Source organism: Eleutherodactylus coqui, chromosome 3 (assembly GCF_035609145.1).
Source record: "Eleutherodactylus coqui strain aEleCoq1 chromosome 3, aEleCoq1.hap1, whole genome shotgun sequence".
Lineage (NCBI taxonomy): Eukaryota > Metazoa > Chordata > Amphibia > Anura > Eleutherodactylidae > Eleutherodactylus > Eleutherodactylus coqui.
Window position 1 is genome coordinate 261,336,782 of NC_089839.1, and position 21,176 is coordinate 261,357,957.

General features: G+C 43.2%; 1 protein-coding gene across 1 annotated transcript in view; it reads right to left on the bottom strand.

Moving 5' to 3' along the window:
- The window catches only part of BCAR3 (BCAR3 adaptor protein, NSP family member), a 107,750-nt gene that overhangs the window by 76,704 nt on the left and 9,870 nt on the right, over positions 1 to 21,176 (bottom strand). Inside the window, exon 2 of the mRNA XM_066597364.1 lies at positions 6,841 to 7,169. Coding sequence (XP_066453461.1) covers positions 6,841 to 7,160 — 320 coding nt within the window. The 5' untranslated portion in view covers positions 7,161 to 7,169. The remainder of the gene's footprint in view (positions 1 to 6,840; positions 7,170 to 21,176) is intronic.

A 21,176-nucleotide genomic window follows, 5' to 3' on the forward strand; every position in this document is an offset into this window, starting at 1 on the left:
AAGCAGGCCATACACATGAGATTATAGGTTTGTACAACTTTTGATTTAACTGCAGTCATCTGAATGAATGACTGACTGTCTCATGGGCTTGATGACCTCCTGATTGCTCCCCTATGCCAGATGTCTAGGGAAAAAAAGGGATCGGGCATGTGGGATTTCAGTATACTAGACATTGAGTCTTGCTCCCAAAGAATGTAATATGCTTCCCCATGTGCCCTTTAAAAAAGGCTCTCGGAGGTTACTTTGGTCTTCGGTTTAGTATATGTCCTGTTGAGAGATCATTGACGGCTAGATCTGCCTCTAGATTTTGCCCAGTTAACAGACTTTGAGAGGAGGTGTATCATTGGAGTGAGAGAAGCAAGATGGTTGCTTTGACAAATTGCCCGCCATCTAGGCCGTACTGACCAAGTTTTTAGTAGGTGTTGAGGGCAGTGGTTACATGAGGGCAGGTACACCTGGCGAGAGCAGTTTATAGACAGCCCAGACAGACCATCAGTAGAGAGGATCTTTTGATCCGCCGACGAGCATGAGCAGATGCAACAGTTTTGTTGTCCACCATCCAGACATAGGTGGCACCTTAATTACAGAGCCCTGTCTCTGCCCAGATCATTTCCAGGCACTTGGAAGACGTTTGCTGTCTTGGCAGCCATCACACATTCTGCTATTAACACCCCAACATTGCATTTATGCGCACTGGTGTCGCAAAAGAGGAACCTGGACTGCTACCGACCGGAACCGTATTGTGTTTGGCGATGATTTCAGGTTCTGTTTGGAAGCCAATGACAGTTGTGTTCAAGTATGGAGGGTGTAACGGTCAGGAAAGTACTTTCAGTCCTACATACCTATCCTCCAAATTAACAAAACTACTAAGGTAACTCTGGGGTTAAAGGAAAATTAATTTGAGTCACAAAAAGCTATTCTAGGGTAGTGAATAAATGTGATTCTTTGGTTCCTTTTTCTCAGGGCAATGAATTCATTCTACGTGAATCACGCAGTAGAGAGGGTTCTTGACATGGAATGGCTTCACACAGGGCTGCTCATTCTCTGCCCTCCAATACTTGGCATGAGACTTGGCATCTCAGCAGTAGAGGAGTTCTTCTAATGATGCCGAGTACGTTGGGATATCATATGAAGGCAAACTTTACATACAAAAAATGAGATCCGACGGCCGTAAATGCAACTCAATGTAACCAACACGGCTAATAGTTTGCCAATTCATGAATATACATTTCTGTGCCCGATCCCTGCCCGAGTATTATAATCTCTCGCACAGTCAGAACATTGTAATTCATATACAGTACATACATACATGAGGCTCACTAGGAGAGCTTGGCAAAGGGACAGACCGGGTTTTTTGATGGAGTGGCATCCATCTGCCAAGTCATTCCCAATCTCACAAGGCTTTGTTTATAGTTTGCTGATGTCAGATGAAGTACAATGTAACCAAATGACTGTTTTATGAGCGGCTATTGTCTGTGTGCAGCTTCCATGCCGCTGATGTAATGCACATTGCAAATCTCTGAAACTCCTTTAAAAGTGCCAAAGAAAATTCAGAAACCACAACCGAAGAGTAGATTGGTCGTGGACGGCTCTGCCCATGCTGCCAGTTGCAGAATATGAATATAAATTGTGTGCTAACAATGTATTGTGCGAGGGACTGAAGTTATATAACTAAGTTATATAACTAGGTGTAGCTCACTTCAATTCATTCACCATAGAGAAGGATGATGAGGAGTTGATTTATGGAGGTCGTCAGGACTGGGTCACTGTTCCGTAGGACTCTTCTAAGGCAGCCCTTATAGGACTGCAGCTGATATAATACATATTAGATTCATTTTTGGAGGTATGACATCACTTACCCTATTAATTATGTGATCTTTTGTAATTGTGAAACTATTGCAGACAATGTACTGTATATACTGCAATCACGTATATGTTCATATTTAACGTGTAAAGCCCTGCAGGCTCACAGGTCGCATCATGTCTGTGTTAATATATAGAAACTATTAAAGGGGTTGTACACTATTCATTGTCCACTCGCAGGGCAACCCATCGGTAGTAGATTGGTGGGGTCTGCTGCCCAGGATCTCCAACGGTCAACTGTTCTCTGTGGGGGTGCACTTATGCTGATTTCTGTAGGAAGCAGAGAGCTCTGTTTCCATTGCAGTGGTCAAATTTGGTATTGCAGGCTAAGTTCCTATTCACGTCAATGCTTGTAATATCAAACCTGGCCACAGAACAGACCCGTCTGCTTCCTGCAGAAATTGGCTTCATGCATGAGTGCACCCCTACACAGAACAGCCGATTGCTGGGGTCCCGGAGGGTAAACATCCGCTAATCTAGACAACCCCTCAAAAAAATCAGTAAAGAAAACAATTCATTGGGCTGTCTTAAGATTTACTTATCAATGTTAAACCAAATAATTGTATGGCTTGGTCACTAGCCTGTATGTTCAAAAACAGGACATGAAAGAATAACGGAAAAGTCAAATCACTTAAAATTTGTAACTCCGGGTTAAGGCTCTGTTCACATCAGTGTTATCGATTTCTGTTGTTGGGCTCAGTTATAGGAACTGAATAGATATGAGCGAGCGTATTCGCTAAGGCAAAGTACTCGAGTGAGTAGTGCCTTATGCGAGTACCTGCCTGCTCATCTCTAAAGATTCGGGTGCCGGCGGGGGGCGGGGAGCGGCGGAGGAGAGCGGGGAGGACCGCTCTCCCCCGCCGGCACCTGAATCTTTAGAGACGAGCGGGCAGGTACTCGCATAAGGCACTACTCGCTCGAGTAGTTTGCCTTAGCGAGTACGCTCGCTCATCTCTAGAACTGAACACCACAAATCATGGACCTACCAGATCACAGACAAATCGCAGACTACAGACCCCACCAACTATATAGTAGGATGTGCAGCCTTCCGTTGTGCCCCCAGCATTTTACTCAACAAAATAGGACAGCTGGTTACATCATTTTAACCAACAATACAGTACTACATTTCCAGCATTTCCACCCAGATCAGCGCTGAATGCTCTGGCCTGATCTTCTGTTCACATCCATGTTGGAAGCTTCTAGGACCCATTCACACCGGTGTATTTTCTGTCTATATTCAGTCCGTATTTTTCACTGACCGAATATGGGCAGCACACAGACCCAATAAAGTATATTGGCGTATTCAGACATTTTTTTTTATTGTAATGTTGGGTGTATATAAAAAAAAAATAAAAATGCAGCAAGTCCTATGAATATGGACATAAAATCACCCATTAAAGTCTGCATACATCAAAAAAAAAAATCCATCCATGCCAACTACATTTGGGATTTTTTGTGCATGCAGTTTTCTGTGGGTTATGACAAAACTGACATCACTGGGCCTTCTTGCATTTTTTTTTGTGCATGTGAAAAATGGATAAAATGCAGATGCAGCCAGACATATAATCAGCAAGAACACATGTAACATGCTCATAGTGCCCGATGCGAGGGGTCCGGCACATTGTTGTGTATGGTTATAAACAAATGCCACACAACGCTGATGTGAACGGAACCGTACTGACGTAGATGTCTGTAATGAAGCCTGTTATATATCAAAGTCAAACGTAGGCAAACGGTCAAGTCTGCTCTAGTGACCAAACTGACCCATAATCCCGTAGCCTCAGCTGTCAGTTGATTAGACGAGTCAGGCGGCAATTGGTAACGTTGACTGGGTAACCTGGTGACCACTACAGCTCCCAAATCTACTCTTGCAAAAGCTGTAGTTAAAGTTGTTGCCAAGGGAAAGGCCATTCAATGAGGTGGTGCCAACCCCTGGGAGTAAAGTCAAAGGTGAGTTAATTTGGGCAACTGTCTCTTGCTTTCCTCTTTAGACTGACCCAAGACTACGTATGTATTCCTACAGCGTGATGTTCCTAACACTCCACGGCATGGACCTCCTGTTGGAAAAGTAATCTCTACCATCATCTCTCTGACCAAACTTGTGTTCTATTGCAGCCCTGTTGGCATTGTACTTGGACTGAGCGAGACCTTCAGAGCTCTCCAGTGAAGTAGTCACATTCTTTCTGGCTGACCGTCCTTTACATAAAAGTTGCAGGACATAATTACTTTGTGGAAGCATACTCCAGTTGTCCTACACGATAACATCTGGTATTTTCAGCTTCTGGTCATAGACCAAATGTACGTTGTAATAAATGTGCAAACTAGACTGAGCAGGCAGAGTGCTGCCCTGTACTGTACAGTGGCAATCTGCTAGCTGTTTACCCATTTGCTGTACGCCTATAACTAATAGGCTCTTTGTTTTCTATAAACTCCATCTACAAAGAGCTTTTAACTTGTGTCGCAGCTATTGACTTCTGACAACTGGGTGAAGGCTTGTAAAAATACTTTGGAATACGCTCCGCTTCTGCATTGTGTCCATCATGTCTGCTAAATATTTGCACTATGTACTTAAAAGGGTTCTATAGCTTTAACTAAATATGGATATACAGTACATCATTTAAAGAAGGTAGGGTGTGTTAGCATAGCTGAAACCATGGGCGTACGTATAGGGGGTGCAGAGGGGAGCCCATAAAGTCTCTTCCCCATATTGCAAACCAATACCATCAATGAAGCTTTATAGTTGGGGGCCCAGCAGCTTCAAGTTACGCCTCTGGCTGAAACCATACATAAGCCAACATTTCCCAAGTAGCAGTGGATTTAAAGCCCACTGGAATAGGTGAGCTTACAATCTTTTTATTGTTACTGCATAGTCCAACATACAATGCCTCCCTGCAATAGTGGTTGAATGGAGCGGTGGCCGAACATGTGTGTGGCTGCTCCATTCACCTCTACGGTACTGCTGGAGTTAGTTGAGCCCTTGTATTCAACCATCTCTGACAGTGCCATTGAATGGAATGCAGCGGCTGTGCAGAAGCTTGGGTTGCACATACACACAACAGTATACTTACTTCTATGTATTTTGCAAGTTATACACATGACCTGACCGGGCCAGTGCGTGGGAACTGCTCACTTGTTGGATTCGCTTGATTTTCAGCTCCCCTAAAAAAATAACCAACTATTGGCCTATGTAAACAGGCAGTGGTTCATCAATGAATGACTGCCTGTTTACGGTGAATGGAAGTGGGTGGCCAGAAGAGATCTCCAGCCCGTTCTAGCTCCATTCAGTGAGCAGTCATCGCTTCTGTGTAAAAGTACAGGAGCTAATCGTTGGGATGGCTGTTAGGGTACTTTTTTTAACCTGAGTCAAATGTCAGAATCCCAAGTCTTATATGACATCCTTCAGGATTTATACCTCTAAATATGCTAATAAGGGGGCAAAACACTGGTAAGCAGCTGCTGCAAAGGCAAATCGGATCATGAGGTGCATCAAAAAAGGTCTAGGGGTACATGATGAGAACATGGTTCTCCCTCTTTACAAGTCACTGGTCAGACCACACTTGGAATATTGTGTACAGTTTTGGGCACCGGTACTCAAGGAGGACATAGAGTTTGAGTGGGTACAAAAGGCAGGCAACTAAAGTAATAAATGGAATGGGCGGACTTCAATACCCAGAGAGGGTAAAAGCCAAAACTGGGGTTATTTAGTTTAGAAAAAAAAAAACAGAGCGGTTATCTAATAACTATGTATAAACATATCAGGGGACAATACAGAGATCTCTCCCCATCATCTATTTATACCCAGGACTGTGACTAACAAGGGGGCGCCCTCTATGTCTATAGGAAAGAAAATTTCGACAACAACATAGAAGTGGGTTTTTTATTGTAAGGGCAGGGAGATTATGGAACTCTCTGCTAGAGAAGATGGTGATGGCGAGCTCACTAAAAGATTTCAAGACGGGCCTCATTGTTTTTTGTTTTTTTTTTGCTATGTATGAAACATTGGGAGCCAATAAGCTGAAGTGGATGGACACATGTCTATTTTTGGCCTAACATATAAGGTTACTATGTTAAGGCCGATTTACATGCACAGATAATCTTTCAAATGACTGAAAGATTTTGTGATCCATTTGCATAAAGTGTTAATGGCCATTAATGTGCATTAACACTTTATAATCTTCATTTGCATGTAAAAGGGCATCTGGGGGCTGTTTGCAGAGCCCAGCGTGTGATTAATCACATGCCCAGCTGTGTACGCAGCTGTATTGTTCTGCTCACAGCACATTACAATGTTATCTGCCAACTCCCGTGGAGATAATATGGTGTGGTCTACTGACATAAATGTCAGCTGAACAGTGAATATTAAAGTTCACCTTAAAATCATCGTTCAAACAAAAAGTGCACGATTCCTGCGTTTACATGTAACGATTATCACTCACTTTCAGTCGTTTGAATGCATTTTGAGCGATAGTCGTTACATGTAAATGGGCCTTTAGTGTTCCCTATATGCAAATAGCCTCCTCCCCTCTGGAATAAAGCTGATGCACTGTATTAGTGCCTTCCAGCCTGAAAGACTTGCAGGAGGGCTTGAAACTAATTTTAGGGCCATTCATAAGCTCCTTCATTGTTTGTGACAAACCTAAGTGTCTCAAAGAACAACTCTTCCCCCATTAATAAATACTACACTCTTTCTGTTCTCCAACTGGCATACATGAAAGATGTCCTTTAATAGGGCCTACATATATATTTACTCTGGTGTCGACTCCCCTGACCTTGGCAGGAGGTTTGCTAGCTAGCTATTATATGGGTCAGTTACTGTCCCGCTCATTGGAAAGTTTATGCATGGAATAAAATGAACAAACTTTGTAAGTCACATGGACCGTAATTGTTCTAAATCTCATCCAGGAACTATATGGAATCCGTATGACCCTTCGAGTTAATTAAGGCTTTAAATACTCAGATTCACATTTTCTACCTTACCTTGTGGGATACATTGCCTTTCTCCAGTCCGGACATGGATATTCCTCTATTATATCCTGCATTTTATGGCTAGGTAGCCTGTGTGACTTGAAGTGTGGTAAAGTTCCCATGTGGCTGAACATGTCACTGGATCTAATGAGAGTCCTGTCCTTCTTTTTACGCGGTAATGTGCCATGGATAGATACTTCCTGAAACGAATCAGCCCGTCGCTCAGCAAGGGGGGACTTGCTACTTAGAAGATCCATTGATGATGCCAGTGGGAAAGGATGGTTCGTTTGCACGTTTCTAGGGTAACTGGCAAATTTCCCAGCAGCCATCATTCTTCAGTCCTAACCAAAAAAAAAAAAACGAAACAGAACAGTTTACATAATTGTTGAGACAAAAAGACACAGAATTCTCCATTTTCAAGAGTCCTAGCAAATGCCATGTCAGGTGAAAGAAAGAAACTACATTCCCATTTACAGAGTGGTCTCTAATGCTCAGCACAGAATGTGAGACGTTTCCCATTCACCGAGCCTCTGTTCTCCGATGTGACTTTGGCTACTTTCCATCACAGTCCCAGCTACTTCTTGACAAGTCCTTCGTGCTTTTATACTGGGTTTTGTTACCGGGGTTGACTGATTATGTAATTGTTGCTTTAGATCTGCAACCTCGAAATCCATTTGCTCAAACTGAACACTTCCGAACACAATAAATAGTCACTAGGCCCTTTTTTTGCTTGACGTTCCTCTGACCTGAATACATAGTAATTTGTATATCACAGTCTGGGTTTCTAAAAGTGAGTCACATTCTGAGGCTAGGAAAAAAAAAGTTCTAGTTCCTATTTCAACTGGAACACGCCATCTTGTGTTTACAGATGTAGCAGAATTTAACTTGACACTTCAAGTTGTTATCTGACATTTATCACACATTTATCCTAACCGGCTAGGCAAGAAACCTACTGTACATTGATGAGGGGCTAACATCCCGAAACAGCTGTCTGTGTATGGTTTTCTAGCTTGGTATCCCATTCCCAATCATTGTTATAAAGACCTGTAGAAAGGGTCTGACGTTGAAATGAAGGAATGCTGCCATCCAATGGGTGGCGCTGCAGAGGTAGTAATTCATCTTTCTTATTTTAATACATTTATGGCATATCCAAAAGGATATGACAAATTATAACTACGTATCATACCTCTGGAACCCATCTCTATAGCCAGAATCGGGTCCCACGACTACATTCTGGCTCACTTTCGCAGCCACCAGTGGTCCAGGGTACAGCTGAAGTGCCTGTTCTACGACGTTTCCCATAGAAGCAAGTTGGAGCTGCTTAGTACAACATGCTACACTGTTACAGAAACACACTGGCTCACTTATATGAGAATTACGTAAAACAGTGTAGTACAGGCAGTTCTGTTTCCGTAATCCTGACAATGTGTAGCCTTGGCATTAAAATGGTTATTTGCATCTTAGCCATTATGGGCCAAGATAGAAATACCCCTTTAAACACGGATGACCTGTGTGGTTAGATTGATTGGCTGGGAGGTATGTTTCGTAGCCAGCCAATCAGCTTGAGTTTGTAGACATCTACTCCGGCTCCTCCCCACAGAAGATACTTGTTATACTCTAGTCAGTGGCTTATGCTCTAGTCCTGCATCTCTGTTCAGATAAGTCAGTCTGGCCATTTACTTCATCCGGTTTTTACCAGTCATGTTAATGGCCGGTAAAAAATAAATTTCGAGCCATGAGCCCGCTGGTCAGCAACCCCACAAGCATTGAACTCACTCTCTGCAGCTTCCTTCCGTCAGACTCCTGCAGACAACGCAAGTATCGGGGGTGGGGTGGGGGGTGGGGGGTCAGGGATCCCAGACTGATCGGCTAATTACAACAGCAGTGGTTAGTAGAAGGGAGCTGTGGATGGAGTGAGTTCAAAGCTTGTCGGGTCACTGCTCGAGGTCCATTATTACTAGGCCCACTAACAGGGTCAGCATTACTGCTGGGGTCATTAAAGGAGTTACTATTACTACTGTGGGCCACAAAAGGGGACACTGTTAGGGGCACTATTACTCTGTCACTGCAGACAAGTGTCAATGGTTTAAATACATGTCGAGTACCGCTGCGAGAATTCTGCGACCCGTGCCCCGGTATTAACTTTATACTCACCCGTCCGGCGTCTTCTCTCTCTGCACTGCGATGTGCCGGCTGGCGCACAGCCTCACATGCGCAGTGCAAAGCCGGAGCGTCACCTGCGACGTTTCTGTGCGGGCCTCTGCGAGGCTTGCACAGAAATAAGACATGCCGTGATTTGTTTACTGCGCGGTCAAATCGCGGCTGTCTGCATAGGATTGCATTATCTAATGCAATCCTATGGCAGCGTGCATGGGCGGAAATTCTGCGGGAAATCCCACCGAGGAATATCCGCCTGTGTGCAGGGGGCCTTACATGTAGTAATCAATTGATTGAGACAGTAGGAGTGAGGTGCTCCAAAGAGCTTACATACTACAGATAATGGGGTTATACAGAAGGTAAAGGGGCTGGAGATGTGCACGGTATGGCGAGGTGGAGAGTGAGGGATGCTATACACAGACAATGGTCAGACAAGCTGTATAGTGGCCAAGTTGGTATGACTGCAGGGAGCGGTTGATTGCAGCTAGCAGGGATTGCAGTCTGTAGGACAGGAGCAGCTTATCAAGGGGAGTAAAGAGGATTTAGTTTAGGGGATATGGTAGGCATTCCTGAAGAGGTGCATTTTTAGAGCACGCCTGAAATTTTGTGAGTCAGGGATTACCCGGATAGTTTGGGGTAGCACGTTCTAGAGGACTGGTGCTGCTCTCGAGAAGCCTTGGAGGCGGGAATGAGAGGTTTGAATTAAAGGAGCACTTAATCTGATTTCATTAGCAAAGCGGAGGGCACTGGCTTGGTATTGAAGCTCAATCCCATTCACTTAAATGTGGCTGTGCTGGAGAAAAGGCCATGTGACCAATGAAATTGATGTCATAGGTCGAAAACAAGGTCGTAAGGCTGACCGGAGCACAACATCCCCAAGGATGATCGCGAAGGGTGCTGTAGTTCACACTACCATGGATCTGAAAGACTCATGCTTGATCCTTGGGATATATCATCAATATAAGTCCCAGATAATCCCCTTAATGCATTAAATACACTGTAAGCATTACATATGATAGCATTATCCTACCCTTATACGGGAGATGTATCCTTTTGTACTGAAGTTCAAGTATAAAAGGTTTTGGTAGCAGGACATAGAATTTAATATTTAAAAATGTAACTATTACAGTTAGATACTCTTATGTTTGCTGACCTGTATGGACTACTAGGACACCTTGATGGGAGTCTGAATGTAGGGACCTCTATTATGTCCCGCACCCCCCAAAAAGGGGTCTGCATTTTAGAAAACCCGAAAAACAATGTCACTCTTCCTAGACTAATGACCGCTAGTAATCAAAAATATTTTAAAAAATTATGGAATCATTTGCATAAATATACAGCAGTATGAATTGTGAAATAATTTTGGACGGCTTTGCAATGCACATGGTGGGTTAGGATAGGATATACAGCATGAAACCATTATTACACTCCCCACACCGACTCTGGGAGCATGAAGTGTGCCAGGCTGCACTGTGTAAATATGTAGCATGCCCTATTTAGTAGGTGATGAGGTGCTTGGCGTCTGTCGGTACCTTCCTCTATTCTCATGCGCTGAGGCCATTTACTATGAAGTCTGCTCTTACTGCCTTATAAACAAAAGGAATGTCGTCAGATCACCAAACACTATTGTCTCCCAATCTTTACTACCATCTAAAAAGGAACACGCAATCATAGCATGTCAAACATTACATATCTGGGTATACGAGGAGGTAAAAGAGTCTGTTCAAGCAGAACAAAAAAAAAGTAAATAAAGTAGTTGGTTACGCCGATTCATATACTAAACCAAGCACATCATTATCTCTGTACTCACTAGACGTTCAGATCATTGAAAAGTTGACCAAACACAAAAGATCCGGCCATTCCAACTTCAAGTGGCCGTATGCATTATATAGTACACACATCTATCTTGCCCATAATAAGTGAAACAGATGAGTATCTGAAGTCATACCTGAAACAGGTCTCTCAATAGCAGACATTGGTGCACAGACTGGGGGCTCATATGATGATCAGTGCATCCTACCAAAATGTGAATGCATTACATAATGGGGATCTGCTATACTGCAGAGCCTGCCTCTACAATACTGGCCAAATCTGGGCAATTTTTAATCCTTTGTACCAAGAGGGCCTTTGCTAGCCAGCCACGACAGTTATAGAATATGCAGGAAACAAGGTAAAGAGTCAATTACAGGGTGGTTTTACACACAGCTGAAGTTTTATTCAAAAAACACTATGGCTCCAAAACTGCATCAAAAGTGCAAAAGTGCAAAAGTCCTTTAAAAAGACTAGAGGAAAAACTACCATAAAAACTGCAGCTTTTTCCCAAAGATATGCTGTGCGTAAAACCATCCATAGGGCTCCTTTCATGGCTGAAAGATAGACATGTCCAAATACTTTTGGTAGGATAGTGTAACAGTAGAGTAGATTCTATCTTACTAGCATATGTCACATAAGATGCAGACCCTTGGAGGTGTCAATCATAGTTTGTGTTTGGAACTACACGCTATTGAATATACAGGCTATGCCGCTGCACACCAGCCATCCATCACAAAGTGCAATGCATCAGCCTGTCTACAATAGTGCAAGGATCATAGTCATCGGACAGTTGAGCAATAGAAGAACGTCTACGGAGTGACAAATCATGCTTCAAGTCAGATGGAGGTACCTCAGTGTGGAGGAGCCTGGGGAACACCTTCTGCCCGAGTGTGTTGTGCCAACCGTTAAGTATGGCAGAGGTTCCATTATAGTCTGGGGATGGTTTACGTGGCATGGTCTCAGTCCGTTGGTTGTAGTGGCAAGAACCATGAACATGGAGGTGTACCTTGACATTATAGACCATGTGCTTTCAACAATGTGGTAATACTCCGAGAATGGTCAGCAACACAACGAGCCTTGTCACAAATCCAATGCTGTTTCCCGTTGTGTACAAAGTAAAGATGTACTTCATGTTTTGCCCTTACTTTTTTGTTTTCATCAGTAATAGAGAAAATAGCATTAAATCCAGAAACTAATCGAGGGCATCACACATATAACAAAGTCTTTGGTTTGACATGGGGATATCTGCCTGGTATCACTGAGTGCTACTTCCTTGGTCCAAGCAGCCAAGTCACCATTATTGTGATAGTCGTGAAGTAGTCACACATGGTCATCTTGTGACAAGATTTTCTACTGGGTTCTATAGTGGTTCCCATTGAGACACCGACATTAGGAGATTAATCATAGATGTTTGCCGTTACTATATCAGTCTATAGGCTGAAGAGAAAAAAAGAATCAGCATATCATAAAGGCCCAGCAGGCGGTATAACACGTTCTTACAAGCATGAACTTCTGTGCATATTCTTGGAGTAATTCCTCATAGAAGCCTTCATCTTTAAGACATATATAGTTGTAGTTTTACTGTTTAAGGGGTCAGGTTCACATGGGGCTGCTTTTTGATGCTCTTTTGCCCCAGGAGTGTTTTACCGTACAAGAATTGGATGTAAAAAAAACTAAATTAGTAGATAAGGCCCTTTTCACACTATTCGTGTGATACATTTGAACCAGGAAAACTCAACACAAATGTTGAAAAAAAAAATTTCCCTAATAGTCTATGGGTGATTGATGCCAGTGTATTTAATTTGTCACCGGCAAAATTAGGCAACAATGTAAAAAACAATCTAAGGCTCTGGCGCAACCTATAGGTGAAAATATGGAGTCCGATGGTAAATAATGGTCATAGCTTTAATGAAAAGTAACCTGGTCATGGGCAATGAGCACCATAAACCAAGTAATGGTGCTCATAAGACAAGTTCCCAGGACTGCAGGGAGGGGTTTTCTATGCTTACCTACCCGTTGGTGCCTGCGCTGCCAGCCCCGAAAGTAGGGTTGCAGACCGTGTCATCACATTGAAAGCTGAAGGCTGTGCACACGTGCTCCCATTGATCTATGCAGGAACCCTCAGCTCCATGGGGCAATTGGTGGTCAGTGGTCATAATTCTATTAGTCGTCAGTATGATACGTCTACTTATAGCTGATGCCACCAAGTTAAATAGCAGGTGATCCGCCAACAACAGATCACCCGCTGTTTATTGAAAGAAAATACAATATTGACCACATAATATGCAATTAACTCTGTTAATAATATAAACTCTGATGTCATTTAAAGGATAAGGCCTCATTCACACTGACTGTAAAATCACATCAGTCAAGAATAGACGTGATCGAGTCCTGAGAGTAAATTTGCAATTTCTCCTCCATTCACATTAGCGTATTGCATGAAAAAAAAACAAAAAAAAACGCTGCAGTGCGGAATTCTGTTGGTCGGCTGCAATTCTTCAAATAGCTTCAATAGAGCCAGCTGTCTATTCCAAGCGCTGGATGCAGATAAACGCTGGAAGCGCCCATAGACTCCTAAAGGGAGGAGGAGGGAGTTTTTCGTCAAAAGATAGGTCAAGACTAGGGACGAGCGAGCGTACTCTGAAAAGCACTACTCGCTCGAGTAATTTGCTTTATCCGAGTATCGCTGTGCTCGTCCCTGAAGATTCGGGTGCCGGCACGGAGCGGGGAGCTGCAGGGGAGAGCGGGGAGGAACGGAGGGGAGATCTTTCTCTCCCTCTCTCCCGCCCGCTCTCCCCTGCTTCCCGCTGCGACTCACCTGTCAGCCGCAGCGGCACCCGAATCTTCAGGGACGAGCACAGCGATACTCGGATAAAGCACATTACTCGAGCGAGTAGAGCTTTTCCGAGTACGCTCGCTCATCTCTAGTCAAGACCTATCTTTTTACTCTGAGAAAAATCGGCACCTAAAAATCACCCATGTGAATGAAGACATCGGAATCCAATGCTTCACACGGTAGCAATTTTTGGCTGATGTTTTATCATGACAAAACATACGCGTAAACCCGCTCGTGTGAATGAGGCCCTAGGATGGTCAAAAAAAGCCACAGCAGAACTGGCATGTCCCTCTTCACTTCCTAACAGCTGCTAATATTATCGTATACTCTATAAAGAAATCTCCAGACTTCTGGTATACAGCGCAGAACATCAGAGACATAGGCGTGATAAGAGACCATACAGGGCCGTTGTGGTTCACATTATAAGGCCTCCCTCACACATGGCAATCGCGCTATAACGTTCCCATTGATTTCAAAGGGCCCCGCAGACATACGTGCGAACACGGCATTTTGCCAACGCGGTGTGCGACAGTGGCCTAAAACTATGGCTGTTATCAGGCATTACACAGTTTATTTCTTCTGGGGTGGAAGTACATCCAGCCGACCCCTCTGCGCATGAACTGCTGCCCGGCACAGCTGTGCACTCCCAAAAATTAGGCGGAAAGTGTGCAGCTGTCACCAGCAACGTGAATAATGTACTTTCACATTCAATCGCGCTCCTTCAGACTAGGATTCCTGGAATTTTACAGCAGGTTAGCAATTCTCCATCGGGTTGTTGTGTCCTCAAGGCTAACAGATCCGTGGCGCTCCAGCAAAAAGTGTAAGTGTAGATTCACCCTTGTAGTGTGGATGTGCACAATCCCCAAAAAGTCTAACATAGTAGTCGTAAATATATGTCATGGAACTAAAGGAGAACGCCAAGTAAATGTAATGAACGCAACCCGCCGTGTAGATTATATCTTCTACTGATGAATATACACTGAATGGCCACTTTATTACAGATACCTGTCCTTTCGCGATTGGAGCTTCCCTGTATGGAAATTAGGCCCGTGACCTCAGAGTGCAGCATAAACTCAAGTGAGCAAGTCTTCCATGGATCAGTTTCAGGTTGGGTTCTCACAGGGCGGATTCTCGGCGGAAATCTTGCGGTTTGGCCGCAGCGAAAAACCGCGAGATTTACGCCATGAGAACCGGCGCTGCAAAACCTGCGGCAGCTTTGAAGCGGCCCGGCCGCTCGCCTTTCCACTGCGGCCGGCGCTCCCATAGAGGAGAGCGCGGCCGCAGCGGTAAAAAAAAAAAAATGGACATGCTGCGGTCGGCAAATCCGCACCGCGGCGGCGGCTTCTGCCGGCTTAGCCATGGCGGATTTGCCATCCCATGTGGACGAGATTTCTGAGAAATTCTGCACAGAATTTCCGCAGCAAATCCGCCCCGTGTGAACCCAGCCTTAGTGTGAATCCACATTAGAATGCACAACTTGAGTGATATGAGCAACTTTAGATGAGGCCTGGTCATTGGTGCTAGAGTAGACAGGGCCGGGATTTCAAAAACTGCCAACCTTGTAAGGCTTTCTTGGGCAATAGGGTGCAGAGTACTCTGAGAAGGATGTGATCAACGGAAAAAAAAAATCCAGTGAAAGGGGATCCTGTGGATATAAAGTAATGGTCAAAAAAAAAAAGGGGTCAGAAGAGGATGTCAAGAATCTGCGTTGCATAGTCAGGCAAATTGCAGCTGAACTAGCCTGTGTGAACAAACAACTTGTTGTTCCTTGCTGAGGATAACTAGTTCCATTACAAAAGGAAAGAGGAAGATTCCAATGAGCAGAGAAAAAACATCCCCTGATCAGATGAATCCAGATTTCTGTTGCACCATAATGATGAGAGGATCAGAAATTGGAATAAAGCAGCATTACTCAATGAACCCTCAATGTCAGCTGCTCTAAGCATATCAGTACCTCCACCTAATTTGCAGTAACAAGCAGCTTCCTGTCCGCAGGGGCCGATATTCCTGCAGAATTATTTGAACATCTAGTAGAATTTATTCCATGCAAATTGCTGCAGTTCTGAAGGCCAAAGGGAGGGGGGGGGGGGGGGTCTCTAAAAATGGGGTCACACTAGCATTTAAGTCACAGTTTTGGCTATCCAGTTTTGGCTATCCATCTCCCTTTTCCATTTTTTGGAGCAGAGATGAAATTTTAATGGAATTGGAGTAACTAAAATGATATTAAACAGCTGTGTTTTTACCATCATGGATTTCAATGGGGTTATTAAAAACGAAAAGTAAAGGGAAAACTTTTTATTTGCTTCCCTTCCATTAGGTTTCATTTTTTTTTTCTTTCGGACATACAGGGCAGTCTGCAGCGCTAGTTGTGGTGTTAAAAAAATAAATAAATAATCGAAACCCAACAGAACGGAAACAAATGGAACAGGGAGATGGAAAGCCAAAAAGGAGATTAAACACTGGTGTGAATCCCCCCCACTAAAGAGGCCGGCGTATAATGTAAATGCAGGAATCAGGCTTTTAGTAGGAATCCTGCAATTTGCCCGTGCTTCATTTCCCTCTGTGTGTGACAAGTGTTGACATGCATCACTGTGTGAGGGACGTCCGGTGAATTGGCCACCAGAGATACGGATGAGTAATATACTAAGACAACAAATGGCAGAAGAACACATATAGGGGTTTAAAGGGCCCTTCATCTGTAAGCTTCGTAAAGTCCTTTTCTTTCCTTGATGATCAGATCACTGCATCCTGTAGACTGAAGGCGATCCTGTCCCTGTTATTTGTTTAGTTACACCTAAGAGCTAAACCTTTCAGATCTTCTCATCCCTCAAAAGATGGGAAGAGCAAATGCTGGTTACATTACAGTTGGATGAAACTGAGCCGAGAGCTCAACATGCGCCCCTACAACACCGCCGCCATGGGGAGACGACTTGGAATTAGTACTATTTGTTTGCATTACTCTACTGAGATGTCACAGAATTGCCTCTAGCAAGAAAAGTATTATAGTGAAGAGTAGGGACATTTTATCCTAAGCAGAAATAGCTGGCCGCAGTCATTAGCTGCCTCAACATAGATTTATTGGGATGACGGTGTAATTTGATGGTGATTAATCCCAATAAATTGCTTGAGATCTTTTTAACAAGTTCCTTGGTGACAGGCTGAAGTGCAGGAGGGAGGGTCAGGCTGTCAAAAGAGAAAGCTATTAAAAGGAGCCAAGTTAAACATGTCATCCTCTTGAGAGGTTCCTTGAGACCACATCTGTAGGATCATCCTTGCTATGTATACATGCACAAGCGTGCACAACTGTATATGAAAAGAACTGCATATATGGATAGAATTTCTGCACGGTCTATTCGTAAGCTCTGCTATACAGTCATGAGAGTGCAATATATCATAGAGATCGATGTATTTGCTGTCAGTTAAGAGCTCGTCAGAAACGCTATCTCTTCTCCTTAAGGAGAGCACCTAGAAGGTAAGTGAGTGAGGAGACTTCTAAGGCCATTCATGCTCCTCTGGGTAATATGCAAATAAGGGAGATACAGAGATATTGTTCCATCTCCCTAATTTACACTAAGAGCTAGTTACACATCTCATTCATATGCACTGCACTTTTGACATACACGAGTAAATAAACAAATTCCTATATGGGCCCCGGGATCCATACTTGGGAACTTTGTTTTGCTAAATAATACAATCATTGACAAAAAAAATGGGAGGGGAAAAGGGCCTTGTTATTTGTATAGCAAAGTTTTGCAGCAATTCGACATTTCTATACTTGGACTCCCATATTAGCCTTTGTTAGGGTCCATGTAATACATCACAAGAACGTTGAGTAATGTGCCAAGGACAACATAAGATAGGGAGTCCTTAGAGATTAACCTGTCTGTGTAGCAGTAGAGGTTTTTGTTTTCTTGTTCCTTACGTAGCTCAGTTATTGTTAAGCATCCACTATTCTCTACATTACTTTTATATGTAAGCCTTACTCACTTCTTTAGGACATCTCACATTCCAACCACATCAGTTCCACCATCCATCCACTGCTCTAAACTGGTAATGACAGAGGATATTAAATCCATTCTGCCCCCCTTCAACATATGCATGTTAACCTGCCAGCCTTCTACAAAATGAGTTTGACCTTTGAGTAGTTGTGTAGTGACCTCTCTTTGGTGATTTGCAAAGCATTTTTAACCAACATTCCAAGTGTCTTTGGGAATAGTTAGAAGAGGTTCTACATGTGAATCTTATTTAGTGTTCTTAGGAAATATTTTCCCATAGACCTAGGCAAATTTCACAAAGCACAATACCTTGGCCCATCTGGAATGGTGCAAGGGGCGTCATCACTGGACAGTTGGGCGATAAAAGTTTTATAGTGTGACGAATCAGGCTATGCCATCTTCAAATCACACACATGTACTTAAGTGTAGAGGAGCCTGGGGAACGACTTTTGCCCGAGTATGTTGTGCCAACAGTTACGTACGGCAGAGTTCCGTTATGGTCAGGGGATGTTTTGTATGGCATGGTTCTCAGTCCGCTGGTTGCAGTAGCAAGAACTATGAACACAGAGCTGTTTGCTGACATTTCTACACAATCTGCTGCCGATAATATGACAATACTCGGGGAATTGTTACCAATACTTCCAAAAAGTCAACGTACCTTGCCACAAATCCAACACTGGTTTGAGTATATGGATGCTACACTATTGGATCGGCTTGCACAGAGTTCTGATCTGAACACTACTGAACATCTATGGAATGAACTGGAATGTCCATTCAGGAAATATGAACAGCATCCGCCTTCTTTGAGAGAACTTACTAGACATTTACAGGATGAATGGAAGGAAACACCATCTGAAGTGTATCTGACATTAGTATAAAGTATCCAATGTCATTAGGGCCAAAGGAAACCCCACTAAGTATTAACATATATAAAAAACTACTGATTCTTGCTCAGGTGTCCAATTATTTTTGGTAGGATAGCATATTTTTATTACGCTATTCACTCCCAACAAAATAAGGTAAGAAATGGACATGGGAAGCAAAAAGGTGTGAACAGGGCCTACCGTGCCATCATCAAAGCAGTTTAATGACAAACTAGGGCATGCCCACTGGACCCAACCAGGGCAAAACAGGCATTTTTTAAGTGTTACTGGCCTTAAAACTGCTATGAATATCCAGAAAGTTATACAATAAGTAGAGATAGCCTTAAAAAGCATTGCTATCTTTTCAGAATACGCTGCCGTATGTGTACATGAGGAACACAATATTTCTGGCCATTATATGACTTCTGTTATCTTGTATTTTTCCTCATTTTCTCCTCTATAGTGTGTACATCTTATTCTCAATCATCTCGAAGCTAGTAGAAGGAGCCAGGCTGCTCTGCTGTTCTATAGACTATACACAGAACACTTAACATCCTGATCTCTAACTGTAACACACGGACAAAATAGTCAGTGTACAGCAAGAATGAATAGTGATGTGATTTATGAAGCTAAAAACACAGTAAACAGTCACATTCATTTGCTCTTTATACATTTCAATGAGCAACAATGACTCATTTCCCACCCATCTCCTGTCAATCAATTGAGAGCAGGCAGGGAAAAGCAAGCAAGGAGGAAGGGAAACCCTTAGTAACCATCACTTTAGAGAGATTTTTCAGCACAAAAAAAGTAAATAGCAGCATTTTTCTTACTTATCACACTGGCTATCATATTTTTTGTTTGAAAAGTTAGTGACCATTTAAATAGGCACGGTACATTCAACAAACTCTGCATAAATCGAGTGTACAAGCTTAACTTTCTAATATATCCTAAAAGAAAAATGCCTCTCCCCTAGAGATGAGCGAGCACCCAAATCTCGGGTCCACGTTATTCGAGTCGAGCTTTTTGTTAAATTCGAGAGCTCTACTCGAGTAACGAACCCCATCGACTACAATGGGAGACTCGAGCATTTTTGTATGTGGGACGCCGGGTCCCGAGCTTTTTCTTCTTTTCTTCTCTCTCTCTAGCCAGCCAATTTGCCAATGACGCGCGCTGCGTTGCGGCGGGGAGGGACCAAAACAGGCACGTCACAGTGGGGAGGAGCCAAAAACTGGGGTGGGGTCAAACACGATTTGATGCTCGTTGGAGTAACGAGCACCATCGAGTACGCTAATACTCGAGCGAGCATCAAGCTTGGCAGAGTATATTCGCTCAACTCTACTCTCCACTTATTAGTCACTTCTTTCTTTTGTCTACTGGGCTGATTCATTCAGAATTTATAGCTAAATCTATGTTGTGAGATCAGATCGATTAACAGATCACCGAGGAATCAGGTTACACACTGCTCATAGAAGTCTTTGGACAGGTGAGGGGGAAAAAGGAGGGAGCAGCTGCAATTTGAGGCAGGCAGGCACACACACACACACCCTCTGGTGAGCACAGAGAACTTTAATCTGCCTCTAATGTTTTAGATCACCCCAGTACTGGATTCACAGCTACATAGCTCAGTACTGCTATATAATGTACTATGTGTGAGAGAGTTTTAGGGGAGCAGTATCTCCTCTTATTTCTGTGCTGTGTATAGGGGACATCATAGCAGCTAGTCTTCACCCACCAGCTCAGGGAAAACTGACAATTACAAATAGAACACGCAGAGCGGAAAACTGTTGAAAAATTCCACATACAAAAGTCATATAACATTTAGCGAAAGGTGCCACTCCTCATGTATATACGATCGCTTGTTCTGAAGAGTCATCTGAAATTACTGGTACGCTTAAAACCACGGACTAGTCTGCTGTTACAAGTTTACAGCCAAAATGTGCAATTACTCATATCTGAAGAATGCAGAATAATCAATTAAATCCTCCGACAAATTGATATGAGAGGTAAGTGTAAACAGGAGACTGAACCAGCATCTCACACTGATAAGAATATGGCATAACTACAGTTTAAATTATTCACCACTCGGTGCAATTTAGGGAGGTCCAATTCCATTCGCTGTGGGGGATATTGAATTCTAGAAAGATAATTGCATGAACCTTTTAAGTGGGAATAAATATCTGTCCGGCATATTAATTCAGCAACAACAGCTGCATAGCAAGACATGAAAATCTATCCATTCTTCACACACGATGCCATCATGGGCGTCTGGTACATAGGGATGCACCTGAGCTCACTTTTTCACTAAAATTTTCCCTCTGTCCATTGCAATAACTCACAGAAGATATAATAGGATAATGTAGCGATTTGTACCTAAAATTATATGGAAACACACAAAATAAAATGTGCAAAATGGTAAACTCTGCTCTACAGCATACACCGATTCAGCTCTGCTCAGTCTGTACACAAGGCTAATTTTGTGTCAGAGACACTCGCTGGGAATGATTTTGCAACCAATGTGACCAAACTCCCGACACAACGTTCCATTCATGTCAAAAGAACAATGATACAGAACAATGTTGCCCAGACATTTAGAAGCAGCCTACTTGTTCAGTCCTCTCTTACTAAGAAGGCCGATTGGAATGTGCGTCTCCTCCAACTGTCTCCAACTGCAGAACACTATAAACC